This window comes from Dama dama, chromosome 4 (genome assembly GCF_033118175.1).
Source record: "Dama dama isolate Ldn47 chromosome 4, ASM3311817v1, whole genome shotgun sequence".
Classification (NCBI taxonomy): domain Eukaryota; kingdom Metazoa; phylum Chordata; class Mammalia; order Artiodactyla; family Cervidae; genus Dama; species Dama dama.
In genome coordinates this window covers 49,548,308-49,564,007 of record NC_083684.1, presented here as the reverse complement: position 1 = coordinate 49,564,007, position 15,700 = coordinate 49,548,308, and the positions used below count along the sequence as shown (strand labels likewise).

At 44.5% G+C, this 15,700-nt stretch overlaps 1 protein-coding gene across 3 annotated transcripts in view; it reads right to left on the bottom strand.

The window, feature by feature from the left end:
• Nucleotides 1-15,700, bottom strand: part of GARRE1 (granule associated Rac and RHOG effector 1) — an 81,358-nt gene that overhangs the window by 7,661 nt on the left and 57,997 nt on the right. For all 3 annotated transcript variants that reach the window (XM_061138976.1, XM_061138977.1, XM_061138975.1), the window contains exons 4-10: nucleotides 14,871-15,011; nucleotides 14,560-14,655; nucleotides 14,274-14,435; nucleotides 11,796-11,954; nucleotides 8,954-9,051; nucleotides 4,351-4,476; nucleotides 2,206-3,239 (exon numbers count right to left, since the gene is read on the bottom strand). In XM_061138976.1, the coding sequence (XP_060994959.1) occupies nucleotides 2,206-3,239; nucleotides 4,351-4,476; nucleotides 8,954-9,051; nucleotides 11,796-11,954; nucleotides 14,274-14,435; nucleotides 14,560-14,655; nucleotides 14,871-15,011 (1,816 nt within the window). The remainder of the gene's footprint in view (nucleotides 1-2,205; nucleotides 3,240-4,350; nucleotides 4,477-8,953; nucleotides 9,052-11,795; nucleotides 11,955-14,273; nucleotides 14,436-14,559; nucleotides 14,656-14,870; nucleotides 15,012-15,700) is intronic.

Below are 15,700 nucleotides of genomic sequence, written 5' to 3'. Positions count from 1 at the left end.
ATAAGAAAAAATTTCTTTCCTTTAATTTTAGAAAATGCTGGGTTCACGTGGTAGGCAATCTCTTCTGGTGGTTATTTTTCACTTCCATATAACATTTGCTAAATTAGAGTAAAAAGTAATCAATTTATATATATTTATCTTGTATCTTGTATGCGGCATATGGGGTCTAGTTCCCTGACCAGGGATCAAACCCGTACCCCTTGCATTGGGAGCTCGGAGTCTTAGCCACTGGATCACCAAGGGAAGTCCCAAGAGACGTGCTTTTTTTAATGTCTCTTCTCTAACGCATATTATACCACTTCTTTCCTTTGTTTTTGTCTTGCTACATTTGCCAGAAAGTTCAAGACAAAGTCACATGGTATTGGTAGTATCATTTGCCACACTGTTTGGGTCTTGATTTAACTGGAATGATTTTGTTTTACTGTACAAAGTACTACTTGCTACTGGCTATTGGTAGATAATCTTTTTCATATTCAAGACATTTCCTTCTATTCATGTTTTGAGTTTACTTAAGAACTGCTTGTGTCTTTTACCAAATGTCTTGATGGCATCTTCTGCTGTAAGAGTTTTTCTCATTTACTGGGTGAAATAACAGATTACTGTACAGGAGCTGAGTTCCTTAGACTGAACTATCTTATACTACTGAAGTGAACCAGATATAACTCCTTTGATATACTGCTACATATTCTTGCATCTATCTACATTCATAAAAAGTTATGTTTTTAGAGTAAAATCATGTTGGCTTCATAACTCCCTTTCCGATCTCTTTTCCTGGAATAGACTGGACAGGTTTTCCACTACTTGGTGCAATTCTGATCATGTATATTTTGTTAGAAAAGATTCTATTTTCCATTCAGTTTTCTAGTATGGTGTCATCACATCATGTGATAATGTCTTAAAGTACTTTTTATTTTGTTTTTTAAATAGTTTATTTATTTATTTGGTCTTTGCTGCCGTGCAGGTTTTTTTTCTAGTTGCAACAAATGAGAGCTACCCTCTAGCTGTGGTGCGTGGTCTCTCACTGCGGTGGCTTCCCCTGATGCACAGCACGGGGACTACAGTGCACAGGCTCCGTAGTTGGGGCTCCCCGGCGTTAGAGCGCAGGCTCCGTAGTTGGGGCCCCCAGGCGTTAGAGCGCAGGCTCCGTAGTTGGGCCCCCCAGGCGTTAGAGTGCAGGCTCCGTAGTTGGGGCCCCCAGGCGTTGGAGCGCAGGCTCCGTAGTTGGGGCTCCCAGGCGTTGGAGCAGGCTCCGTAGTTGGGGCCCCCAGGCTTAGCTGCTCCCTGGCACGTGGGATCTTCCCAGATCAGGGAGTGAACCTGTGCCACCTGCACTGGCGGATGGATTGTTTACCACTGAGCCACCAGGGAAACCCTTAAAGTTCTTTTAATCTCTCCTATATCTGTAGCTATCTTTCTCTTTCCTAATCTTGTTTTCCTTTGCTCTGTCTTAATCAGGATTGCAATAAATTGGTTTCTCTATTTTATTGGTTTTCTAAAGACCCTTCTTTTAGATTTATTTACAATGTTTACTATATTTTTCTTTCAAATTTATTTAGCTTCAGCTTTTATCCAGCTTTTGTTTTATTCAGCTTTTATTTTGAAATTGAAGTATAGCTAATTTACAATATCATTTTAGTTTCAGGTGTAGAACAACTTTTATCCTTAACTCCTCCTCCTAGTTTATTTTTGTTTTGTTTCTAAATTCTTTTTCTAATTTCCTAAGGTAACTCCGGGGAATTTTCACACTGTGTAGGCCAGGAAAAGCCAAATTCTGTGAAGGTAGGAGGGTGCTTTACCACCTTTCACAGGTTCTAGAGTTTAGGCAAAAGAGAATCATGAAACAGGTTATGTGATTAGGAAAAAGCAGCCTGTGATGGGTCAGCCATTTGGCTGCCATGAAGGGGGGGGGCTCCAACTGGAGCCTCGTGACTGACGGGCCTCTGAGTCACTCAGCTTCTCTCAGCCTCAGTTCTGTCCTCTACAAAGTAAGAAAATAGTTCCACTTACCTTCTCAGACTCATTCTAACTACTGCTTCCTCCCTTTGCTGGAGCTGCCCAATACTTGCCATCAGGCAGTGAGAAAGGGTCTTTAAAGGGGATTAAGTCACTGCCTCCCACGAGGAAGGCCATGGCAGACAGGCCCTATAAAGTCCTTGGTGATACTATTTAAGTTAAAACCCCAAGGTGGGGAGGGGGTTCACATACCTGCAGGATCAAAAGGCAGAATCTCTCCCAACATCCCAAAGACTCCATCGCTTTGGTCACGGTTTGGCCAGGTGTTATTTCTAGGTCCCTGTGCCTTTTGTCCCAAAACCTCCGACATCACATCATCCAAACAGCTGCTCACCAGACCCAAGCTGTACAAGTCAGAACTGAGATCAGATATGCCAGGCCACTGGCCAAGGGGAGACAGACCAGCTCCGACGGGTTGCGCTGGCTGCTGGGATGAGCCGGGTACCCATTTCCCAGGGGCCCGGGGCTGGGGCGGGGGCTGCTGCGGTCCGACAGGTTGCAGCAGGTGTTGGTAGTACTGGACCTGGGGCTGCTGTTGCTTTGGGGACTGCTGCTGAGGTGCCAAGCCCGGCTGGGGTGTCAGAGGTGTGTGCGCCCCAGCCTGGGGAGGCCGCGGAGGCGGGGGCACTGGCAGTGACGGCTGCTGTGGCTGCAGGGCTCCTGCCTTCTGCTCAGTCACCATGGCGGTGGCAGCAGAGTTGCGCCGTGTCACCAGTGGGGAGCCCTGGTGTGACTGGCCCATGTTAAAGCCCGAGAGAAAATCGATCACCTCCTGCATTTCCTGATCGGTTGGCAAATTCATACCCTTCTCATCCTTGCCATCATCCCCTTGCAGGAAGTTGTCACGCCTCTCTAGGAGAAAACCGTTGGCCATTTGATTACTGGAATTCTGAGCTGACTGTGAAGGGTCTGCAGTTCTAGGGAAATTACCAATGTTCAAAATGCTTTGTAGCCTTGAGTCCATATTAGTGGGCATTTTGGCCTTCTCTTCCGAACACCCGGCTATGAAGATGTTTTTGGAAGGGGTATTTGGAATGGAGTAACTTGTGCTGCTGCTCGAGCTGGGACAGGAAGCTTTCTTGGTGAACCGGGAGGTCAGCTTGGAGAATGTCTTCTGTAGGCCACCTGAAGACTTGTTCCCATTCCCAGAAGGCAAGTCAGCCTGATTTCCAAAATCACAGATCTCCCTCTGAAGCTGGATCTGTATGCAGGGTAAAGCTTGTTCCCTATTGAAAGAGAAATGTGTTAAAAAAAAAAAAAAAAAGACAAATATACAAATTGGACAATAAAATGGGATTGATTTGGTGTTCAAGAAAGACTTTAAGAATAAAAAGGCCTCTCTGTTTGGAAATGGGTTCATTTATTTCATAAACACTCAAAAGTTTTAAGAGTACATAATTTAAGCACTTACTATCTATATTTATTATAAAACATCTACCATATCTGACTGAGCAACTAACACTTTCACTTTCACCGTGTCTAACACAGGGCCATGAAAACTACATTAGGATTCTGGCATGAGGATTTTGAGTGAAACCCTCTGACGGCAACACAGGAGAGCAACGCACACCTAGCCTAGCATGGGAGATGCATTTGGCAGAGGCTGGCTGTGTGCCTGGATGACAGGGGAGCCTGGCAGATCCAGCAGAGGGTCAAGAGACTAATCCACACAGCAGAGAGGGGTGAATGGGGAAGACCCAGGGACACTAGACAGCGTAATTCACAGACAGTGCCAAGAACAGAGGGTTGTTACTTCCGAAGTATTCTGGGTACTTTTTTCCAGTACTGAAAGAAAGTCCTAGAGATGGAAAGGGCATGGGGTGGGAGCTGGGCAGATGATGGCTGGAGTGACCCTGGTTAAAGCAACTCGCTGTTCTTGGCCTCTGTGTGCTCAGGAATGAAGACATGTGGAGGGCCTGTGACTAGATGTTCAAGGTCTCTACCAGTTCTAAAGTTTATTCACAAACAGATAATCTTGCAACTGTCAGTGCTTTCAGATATAAATAAATTTCATGCAAGATATAAGTAAACTTTCTAAACACCTTTCTGCTCTGAGTTCATAGGGAGAATGTGAGCTTGGTTAAAATCCTCTTGATGGACTTAACTCTGAAATGATACAACAAATGAAGGCAAAAGTGTTCACAAACCGAGGAGTTTGGGTAAATAAAAGGCGATTCTCTTTCTATTCCTGCAACTTTTCTGTAAGCTTGAAATTATTCCCAAATAACAAATTGTCCCAAAGTTCCCCTTCTTGCCTTATTTACTCACATACTATGAGTGACATGAGCTCACATGACCCTGTAAGTGGTCACACTGCTCCTCGGCAGGGACACCCACCTCCCTGCCCTCCAGCGGGTGAGGTCCAGCACCGCCGTGTAGAGCACGTCCACCAGGCCCAGAGTCTTCTCGGGATCTAGGCTTCTCTGCAGCAGGGACATGGTAGCAGGGTCTTCTTTCAGGCACCTAGGCACCAACCAAGTTGCGTGAGTCTGGGCTGCCCTTCTCCGCAACGGGGTTCCAATTTTCAAGCAGGCCTTATACAAAAGGCCACAACTTCTGGCACCAAAGAAAAATTTAGTAGTCATAAGAATATTTAAAGGATGATATGGCTAACACTGGGACTTGCTTCTCCGCAATAGGAGGGGGAAGCAATACAACCGGGCCTGGCGTCTCTGCAGATTTCTAACTGTCTAGAATCTGTTTAGTAGGAAGAGAAGAGTTCACTGCAGGGGTTGCCTTCCAGGTGTCATAATGCCCTTTCACTGTCTTACACTGGCTTCAGCCCTGACTTTCCTCCACACAGCAAGAGTGAGCCTCCTCTAGCACAAATCAGAACACACACCACTCCCCTGTGCAAAACCCTCCAGTGGCATCCTATTGTGGCTGAAATAAACTCCAAACCCCTCACCACAGCCCTCCAGACTCTGTGACCCGGGCATCCTGCCTCTCTGGACACGATCCTCTTCACCGTCACCTCTCTTTACGGTGTCCCAACTACGAGGCTTCTCACATGCCCTGAATATGTTGGGTCTGCTCACATCTCAGGATCTCTGAGGCTGTTGCCTTTGCCTGAACTGCTCCCCTTTGAGAGCTGCCTTCCAGGTGGCATTCAGGTCCCCACTGCCCACCCGGGGCACCTCCACCAAGAGGCCTTTTCTGAGAGGGAAAACCAGGAAGATGCTACCTATTACCGAGTGCTCTGGGGGCTAACTGGTGCAAATAACACTTGCCGAAGCCATCCTAAGGAGGCAGTAGCACTCCCCAATGCGACTTTGGCTTGAGAAGAAATATATATGAGGATGTGAGCTGGTCAGTCTCAGAAACCCTGGAGAAAGCGAGCAACAAGGCAAGCTCTGCCAGCACCCGACCAGACCCTGGGCTCCTAGGAGAGAATCCTGGCCAGTGTACCTGGCTGAGGTTCATGCACCTGATTCTCTCAGCCTGGAATCACTGACCACCAGGACACACTTGCTCTATGTTCTCAAGCCACCTTCTGCTTGTGATCTGGCTGGTCACATGTCCGCCCACTAGGTGAGCATTTTCTGGTCACACAGAAAGGAGTACTACAGTTTCTGGTGATACTAATAATTTCTTTATAAAAATCAATAGAATGGTATTTTTATGTTATTCATCAGTCTTGAGAACTGATCAGTAAAATCCCCTGAAGACACTAAACCTATTCTTTTTGACAAATCACCCTAACTGGCTTAAAACCTTCTACCTGTTCTTAGATAAAACCCTCATCCCCCAGGGACCCTGCAAGTCCTGGCTTCCATGACTCCTGTCTTCACCCCCACCCAGCATACCTCCAGTCACACCACCGCACTCCTCAGATCTCTGCATTTGCTGTTCCTTCTGCCTGTGATGCTTTCCCCATCTGCTCTCTGCGTGGCAGGCTCCTCTCAAATGTCACATCCTTAAAGAGACCCTTCATGACTGACCTCCTCATCCAAAACAGCTTCCTCCTGCCATCTCTACCTGTTATTCTCTAACAGATGATGTCATTCTACTCTTGTTCCCCTCGTACGCTTGCCAGTGCTTGAACTTAACTCCATGCTTATTAGCAGTCCCCTCCCCAACCCCCACGCCATTACAAAGCCAGCTCTATTAGGGGCAGGGACCCTGTCTGTCTTGCTCCTGATTTAATCCCCAGAGCCTAGAACAGTGTCTGTCACATATTCAGTACTCAGTAAATATTTGATGAAAGAAAGAATGGGTGAACAGCTTAAATATGGCAGTTTAAAAATCTAAGTAAGATACTACTTTTGGGGAGGGGGGAAGAATCTAGATACTTCATTATACTAAAAGCAAAGAAAATAATAAATTCTTGACTAGTTTTGCTAATAATTTCATTTTCTCTAAGTTGGAGTAAAACAACTACTTCTTTTTGAGTTCTTCTCAAAAAGCACAAGTTTTGTAACTTGAAACAAAAACCCGAAAACTATGCCATTTTTACCAAAAGTAGCCAGCAGAGGGAGCATCTGCAATCTGTGAGGTCTTTCAAGGATGGGCAAAGAATTACAAAGGAAATCAATCATACAGGGAGAGTTCTGGAAGTAAACTGCAGTATTAACCATTTTAGTACTAGCTGTTTATATTTACCCAATTATCCAAGAGTTGGAAATGTTTTCTTTAAAATGAGAATCCCAGTTAAGTTTAATGTTTTTCAACAAGAACCTGAATTAGAAAACAAACTCAGGAACACAAAACTCTTACAAAAACGTGAGCTTTTAATCTACTGCTTGGGGAATTCCTTGCCAGTTCAGTGGTTTAGGACTCTACACTCTCACTACTGAGGGCCCAAGTTCAATCCCTGGTTAGGGAACTATGATCCTGCAAGCTGAATCCAAAAAAAAAAAAATCTACTGTTTGACAGGAATGAAGATATGAATATAAATTAATTAATAATCAAAATTTAGAAATTTGTGGAGAAACTCACAGAAGGGAGATTCTGGGACATGAAGTGAATCACCAACCCTTCAGATGGTAAAGAATCTGTGTGCAATGCAGGAGACCCGAGTTTGATACTTGGGTCAGGAAGATCCCCTGGAGAAGGGAATGGCAACCCACTTCAATATTCTTGCCTGAAAAATTCCATGGACAGAGGAGCCTGCTGGGCTACCGTCCATGAGGTCACAAACAGTTGGACATGACTGAGTGACTTAACACTTTTGCTTTCACACTTGATATATTAACAGCTTCTAAAACTTTAAGCAGAATCTCCACTGGACCCCCTTCACATTTCAAGAAGAAATGATTTAAACACAATTCAAACGCATTACCCAACTACCACGTTAGTCCACATGGGTCCCAACAGTGTCACTATTCCTTACTATCTCTTCCTACCTAATTACTTCAAACATTTTCTATCTAGTTAAATATTCATTCTGCCCATGATTTTTTTTTTCTTCTTTCTTTTTTTTTTTTTTTTAGAAGCCTGGTGGGCTGCTGTCCACAGGGTCACACAGAGTCAGACATGACTGAAGTGACAGCATGCATGCATGCGTTGGTCATTCTGCCCATGATTTTAATAGCAAAAGTATTCCAATATATGTTTAATTTTTCCTATTTATTAATAAAACTGTGCTTAATCTGTAGGCACATCACAAGGATAAATCCCTAGAGGTGGAACTGTTGAGGTCACAGCCCTTATTTTAGGTTTCTGACAAATGAAACTGCCCTCCAGAAAGGCTGTGTGATTTATTCAACAACATCTGTGCCTGTTTTTGTACAGTCTGGACCAAATCTAGTACTGCTATTCTAAAACAATTTAATAACATGATGGGCAAAATGACATTGTATTTTCTGCTGTGCGTTCCTTTCTTTGTTAGGTGAGGTTATACAAGTTCTTCATCTCTTCGTTGACCATGTCTCCTCTGATTTACCTATCTATGTGCTTTGCCCATTTCTTACTGATTTCTAGGGGCGTTTGTTTGAATAAATTAAGAAGAATACTTCATTAGTTCAGTTCAGTTGCTCAGTCATGTCCGACTCTTTGCGACCCCAGGAACCGCAGCACGCCAGGCCTCCCTGCCCATCACCAACTCCTGGAGTCCACCAAACCCATGTCCACTGAGTTGGTGATGCCATCCAACCATCTCATCCTCTGTTGTCTCCTTCTCCTCCTGCCCTCAATCTTTCCCAGCATCAGGGTCTTTTCAAATGAGTCAGCTCTTCACGTCAGGTGGCCAAAGTATTGGAGTTTCAGCTTCAACATCAGTCCTACCAATGAACACCCAAGACTGATCTCCTTTAGGATGGACTGGTTGGATCTCCTTGCAGTCCAAGGGACTCTCAAAAGTCTTCTCCAACGCCACAGTTCAAAAGCATCAATTCTTTGGCGCTCAGCTTTCTTTATAGTCCAACTCTAACATCCATACATGACCACTGGAAAAACCATAGCCTTAACAGAATGTGATCCACTGGAGAAGGGAATGGCAAACCACTTCAGTATTCTGGCCTTGAGAACCCCATGAACAGCATGAAAAGGCAAAAAGATAGGACACTGAAAGATGAACTCCCCAGATCAATAGGTACCCAATATGCTACTGGTGATCAGCAGAGAAATAACTCCACAAAGAATGAAGGGATGCAGCCAAAGCAAAAAAATAATAATAATGATAATACTTCATTCTAAGTTTACAAATATAAGCAAATAATTAAAAATGAAACAGTTCCATCTGCCTCCAGATTTGCAAGGACACTGGGTGTGTGATGACATGACCTCTAGATCAGCAGGGTTGTTGCTAGAACAAAGGGGAAGAAATTCTATGTTTTATACTCAGCTTCAGAGAAATGCTGGGTGACTTAGAGAAAATGATATACTCTGTTCAAAAGCTGTGGATTCAGTAACAAATGTGTCATAAGCAACGCAATCTTTTCAAAGATATGCAAACATCAATCAAAGCTTAGGCCTGTGTTAGTGTAAAAGTCACATTACCATGTGGATGGGACTTGAACCACAATTCTTGAGCCTTCTAAACTGATTTGGGGGGCATAGGCTTCTTTATTTTCAATCTGTGCTGTATCAACTACCACCTAAGAGAGAAACGAAAACAAAAATCAGCTTTCAAAGAGAAAAATGGATCATAAATCAAATTCATGAGCCTATCAATGCTGAGTGACTCTGGTAAGAACTATTCTGGTAAGATAGTAAACTATCTGGCAACACAGAAACACATAAGCCAGTCAGGAACCCCATGGAGATAACAAGTAATAAAGATGACTGAAAACAGTAATACTTCAAAAAAAACAGAAACTGCATTCTAGGTGCAGGATGTACTGAACTTTACAATCATTTTTAATACTTCTTCCAAGCTGTAAATATGTTAATTAGGAATTACTTTGTTTCCTTCATCTAAGTATTTTTTCACTTGATGCACTTGAAAGAAAGAAAAACGTCATTAAAAATCAAACCAATGCTTTTAGAGCAGCCTATGTGTAATGACCGAATATGAGCCAGAAGATGGTGAGGCTTTTTGTTAAGGCCACTTGATCCTCAACCATCAATAAGAACAGAATTACTTCAGGAAAAATGCAGAACCAGTCCTTTCTCAGTGATTTTCTCTTGTTTTATTTTTGGTCACACTGTGCACTTGTGGGACCTCAGTTCCCCAACCAGGGACTGAATCTGGGCCACAGCTATGAAAGCATGGAGTATTAACCAACAGACCACCAGGGAACTCCCTGGAAGAGAGTTTTTCTTTCTTTGGCTTTTTGTTTTTTGTTTTTTTGGCTGTGCCATGCAGCATGTGGAATCTTAGTTTCCCGACCAGGGATTGAACCCACAGCCCCTGGATTGGAAGTGCAGAGTCTCAACCACTGGGCTACCAGGGAAGTCCTGAGGAGAGTCTTTAATATTACACAGATGATATAGTATCCTTTGTAATTTAAAGGGTGTGACAAAGTGATGAATATATTTTCAAATAACTAAAAGAATTTTAAGAAAATAACCATAAAACATTTTAAAACCAAATCTGTAATATTTCAGGAAGGGCAAAGCGGTGCAGAGTTGCTTATTAGGATTCCAAATTCAGCATCTAATGGAGCCGATTTCCATAGCTGTAAAGAATTCCCACAGCTGGTCTGCAGCGTCTTTTAGAAAAGACTTCCTGTCCAAGCAATAGCCATTGTTGGAACAAGCAGGTGTTTCCTCTTTCCTCCCATCCCCAGAACAATAATCTGAAGTTTCTTCATCAGTCACACACAAAGTTGCCCTGGGATCAAGGAGCAGAGAACTAGGAAGAAGTTTTTGCTCTCTGAATAACATGGGACTTTTTTTTTTTAACTGATGTTTTCTCAGAACTGCCTTTGGGTCTTCCTACCTTATTTTACACACTCCTTTCTGGAGAACTTATTGACATGGTTCCCCTATTTGCAGCTAAAATGGTCTTTGGGAATATGGATCAATCTACTAAAGGCAGTGAGCTCCTCCATACTTCAGCAGGGGGTCTCCAGTTTACTCTTTTTCTCAGGGGTTCCTATACTAAGGAACAGATTTTAAGGGAAATGTAACTCAACACCGTGGACAGGCCCCACCTGGCCCTCTACAAGGCAAGTACTACTCTGAGCTGGGCCACAGAGCACTCACCCACACCAAACAGAAGGACTGCATCCTCCCAACAGCTCCTTTTATGAATAAAGTAGGAATCAGAGTAGAAACAGTTCTTTAATTATCTTAATCTCTAATTAACTTCCTTTAATTTCTAAAATGCTATGCATGCGTGCCAAGTTGTTTCAGTTGTGTCCGACTCTGTGTGACCCTCTGGACTGTAGCCTGCCAGGCTCCTCTGTCCATGGGATTCTCCAGGCAAGAATACTGGAGTGGGTTGCCATGTCTTCCTCCAAGGGATCTTCCTAGGTTGGAAAGATCCCCTGGAGGAGGACCTATAACACTTCAAAAAGCAATCTTTCATGCTAGAACGTAGGATAAATACAAAGGGACACAGATCAAAGGTGCCTAACAAAAACCTAGATGTTGTTATGTCCCTGGTGGTCCAGTGGCTAAGACTCCACGATCCCAATACAGGGGGCCCGGGTTTGATCTCTGGTCAGGGAACTAGATCCCACATGCAGCAACTAAAGATCCTGAGTGTCACAAAAGACGCGGCGCAACCAAATAAATAGTGAAAAAAAGCAAAACTGAAGACACCTAGATGCTGGTTTCCTAACCCCACCCAAATTTGGAAAAAGTTATTCTTCTCACCAAAGGTAAAGAGACCAAACTTAGTTTGGAGTTGCTGTTGTTATTTTTATTGTGTAAAAGGAGATAAACAGAGAGCTGAGGTACAAAGTGACTGGACGGGGCACTACTTATACCATCGGAGGAGGTGATGTTTGAGCTGACGTAAGGAAAATGAGAGTGAGTAAGTCACATGAAGATCTGAGAGGAGTATTCTAAGGGAAAAGGAACATCAGGGCAAAAACCTGAGACTGGAAGGAGGCTGCTGTGTTTGAGCAACAGAAAGACACCCACTGTAGCCCTGGAGAGTCAGGCCAGGTGAAAGGGCCTACCATCACTAATGTGGTGGTTTCCTTAAAATCTGGAAAGCCTGAGACACCATTTTGCAATTAGGTCCCCTGCAAATACATATCATCAATCTAGTAAAGGACAAAAAAAGACCTTTTAATGATGCTCTTCCTTTCCCGTCTGGCCTAACCTCTGCAGCAACCAAAGGGCTGTTTATATTATCCAGTGTTTCCGCACATGAGCCCACAGCACATGCTCACACGCTTAAAATGTCCTCCCCTACTCCCCCCGTCCGGCACACGTGCTCACTCACCAGGCCGGCCTGGCCAAACAGCAGCTGCACGGCAGTCTTGCAGGCGCCCCGCCACGTGGACGGGCACACCTGGTTCAGGACCTCGGTCACAGGGAAGTCGTCCCTGGGTGTGAGGCCGTTACAGCAGCCTGCCTCCTTCATCAGCTGCAACATCGTATGCTGCAGAGTGATAAAAAGAAAGTTCACACCTCACAATAAAGCCATGAAAGGTTCCAAAATTCACAGAAATGCATTTATAGGCACAGAATAGCCTCCCAAGTCACTTCATTTTGATTTCGTAAGTAATTCTCATCAATTACCGTCAAAGATTTTCTGAAACCTGTGACTGGCTAGATACGGATACACGTGCATTAATACACATATGTGGTTTCTATTCTAGCACAAAACACAGCATTATTTAGCAATCTACTGATACAAATTGGCTAAGGAATTTTGAAGTTCTGAATCCCTCTGAATAAGGAAACAAAATTATCTGATACAAGTAAATACCAGAAGACTTCATCCTTATTCTGGATGAACAAGTGGTCAGCATAAGCTTCAGTTCCAGTCTGCAACCTTCTAGCTGTGCGGCCTTGGGCTCCAGCTCCTCTGTCGGTCAAGTGGGGAAAAAGGCTGTGCCCATGTCATGGGTGAGCATCAACTGAGACGATGCATGGCAAACATCTGACACATGCCTGGCATACAGGATGCTCCACAAATGGTCCTAATTACTTCAGTACTAGGGCAAGATTTCGCCTCTTATTTATTTCACTGAAACACTAATCACAAACAGCCTCCTAGGTTGTGATAGTAACACAGGCCGAGGGGGGCCTCGGCCAGAGGATTAAGGGATGTGACCCTTGAGAAGAGGACTCAACGCAGAGAAAGACCTGAAGAATAAGTGTGGGGGTGAGGCTGAGGCTGGGGCTGTGAGACAGCCAGGAAGTGAGAGCCCATCCCAAGAGCATAACCATAAACAGCATTTTTATAGTGTACTTTCAAAATCTTTTATTTTATACACTTTGGACAAAATTATAAATAAAAGTAACTTGGCAAAAGTCTCTTTAAAAGTCACCCTAGGAACTTCTGGGCTGGAGAACACAGGGAGGTGCTGGGACTGAACTGCCTGGAGAGAACAGGGAACCGCCAAGCCCCTTCCCCAGGCCTTGTCCCAGGCGCCTCTTCCATCTGGCTATTCCTGAGTTACATTCTCTCATGACAAACCGGTGATCCAGAACTCTCCCAACAAGCTGGACTTCACAGCAACAGTGTACTCCGATCAAGGTACCATAAGGAGAGTACACCGTGGCAGATACGGCACATGCCTGAAGAAGTTCATTTATGGCCCTGTGACTATAAAATAGTCACAGCCACTCTCTTAAATGCCAAAGTTTCCTTGAACCCCCTCCACACACTTCCTGTATTCCCCTAGCCTCTCTTCTGGCTCCAGAGCCCATCTGTCTGTGAGGACCCAGGCCCTGATCCCACTTCAGGGCTCTAGACCCATACATCCAATTGCCTGCTGGACGGCTCCCCTTGGACATTTCAAAAGCAATCTTAAAATCATGTACAAAAATGTATTTTTGACGACTATCATCAAGCCTTAATAAGCAGCACCAAAACTGCTGTCCAAGCCAGAAACTTGGGCCTCATCTCCCTTCCCCTCCCTCTCATAGCCAGTTAATCATGGAATCCTGCTTATTACAACCTCTAGGTTGCTCCTGAATCCTTCCACTTGCCTCCCATTATCACCAGATGGGGCCATGGCCAAAAGCCTTCAGTGCTGCTCTCCTTCCAGCCAAAAATCTATCCTGAAGCCAGGGGGATCTTTCAGAAATGCCAACCTAATCACGTGACCTGCCATGGTGGGGCACCTCCTCAAACTGGGGGCTTTCCATCTCCCTGGGCTGCTTCTCCAGCCTTGGTCAGTGCCATGTCTTCCCCTTGTTCTAGACTCTCAGGTCTGACTACACGTTAGAATCACCTGAACAACTTTTATAAACTAGAAGAGCCCAGCCTTCATTTCAGGGCTATTAAATCCAAATCCTACTAGGGACTATACTTGACAGCCAGAGGACACCCCACTTCAGCTCTAAGGAAGACCTTCAGCTCTTGGGACAGGCTCTCACTTCCTGGCTGTCTCTCAGCCCCAGCCTCACCCCCACACTTATTCTTCAGGTCTTTCTCTGCGTTAAGTCCTCTTCTCAAGGGTCACATCCCTTAACCCTCTGGCTGAGGCCCCCTCGGCCTATGTTACTATCACAACCTAGGGGGCTGTCAAACCTCCTAGCCTGGTACTAATGCTCAATAAAGCCTATCAAATGGGGGGAGGGAAACGTCACTCTAGTCTGCTTTTAGACAACAGTTTACTGTCTAAATGCCTCCTGTCTTCACTTCAGTTTTGCTTTTTAATCCAGATTCTTTACAAGCCATCAGGTGTCCTTAAGAACTCCATTTTCAAGTTCACACCCAGGTTGGAGGAACCCCATGGGAAGCTACCGTCTTGAGTTTCAGGTTGTCGGCAGCCGACTCGTTGAAGGAGACCCCCTTCAGGAAGCTTGATCCTATCTGCACAGGCACAGTGGGAAGCTCACACTGCATGGGCTGCGGCGGGGTCTGCCTCCGCCCCGTCTGCTGTGCCTCTGCCTCGCTGCAGCAGCCCTGAAAAAGGGTTGGAGAGGACAGGAGAGGTGACCCACAGCTCAGCTCTCAAGACGGCTGGCTCATGTGGATGGCATGACTGCCACACCACAGCTCCCACGAGCCACCAGACAGACCAGCGTACCTGCAAACTGGCTTCTATTGCCTTTGGATTCAGGTGGAAACCAGCTTTCATTGCATATTCACAGTGACCTAAGCTTTCCAGAGCTATTTTATATGCCTGCAAAGAAATTTTTTTCAAGAATCAAGATCACATAGTAGATTCTAAATTGACAAAGTCCAATGAAAATAGAAATCTTAAATTTCTATAGTTACTAAAAGACATGAGGCCAACTACTATCCTATTACTCTTTCCAACTGGTTCAACATCAAAGCTTTAACTCCCCCCTTGTTTTCATTCCTCAGATATTAATGTGCTAGTTTTGAAAAACATACTTGCAGAGCACTGTCAATTTTTATGTTCAGTTCTTTTAGCTGGTGCTCGGGAATTGCTGCACTTTGAGAACAGAAGAGCTGTTGAACTTCAATTCCTGCCAGGCGGCCATCACAGCCTCTTTCTCTCAGTCTAGATGTTGCCTGCAACAGAAATAGTGACTGGTAGGTAAAAGAGGATGTTACAGATACTAGCAAAATTAAAAGAACAAGAAACAACTAAAATAAAGCAAGAAACGATCTAAGCGTTAGTCATTCTGGATTATCTCTATTATGAAGAGAGCAGCCAGGAATTCTGAAAGACTAAACAAGCATTGACGAGAAAACAAACTGACATAGCACTGCCTTATTTGAGAAAGCCCCTGGGAGTTCCCTGGCGGTCCAGTGGTTAGGATTTGACACTGCCACTGCTGAGGGATTGGGCTCAATCCTTCTCTGGGAACTAAGATCCCACAAGGCTCATGGCACAGTCAAAAAAACCCTGCAGAAAAGACTTATCTACCTGTTACATATATATATATATATATATACACATATTTTTTAAAATCACATTTTAAGTTTCTCTGCTTTAAAAGTCACTCAGTTGTGTCTGACTCTTTGTGACTCCATGGGCTGTAGTCTACCAGGCTTCTCCATCCATGGGATTTTCCAGGCAAGAGTACTGGAGTGGGTTGCCATTTCTTTCTCCAGGAGATCTTCCTGACCCAGGGATTGAACCCGGGTCTCCCGCATTGTAAGCAAACACTTTACCATCTGAGCCACCAGATACCCAACTTATATATTAGCCCTTCAAGTTTCCAAAATTAAAAAATGTATCTATTTGGTTGAGTGGT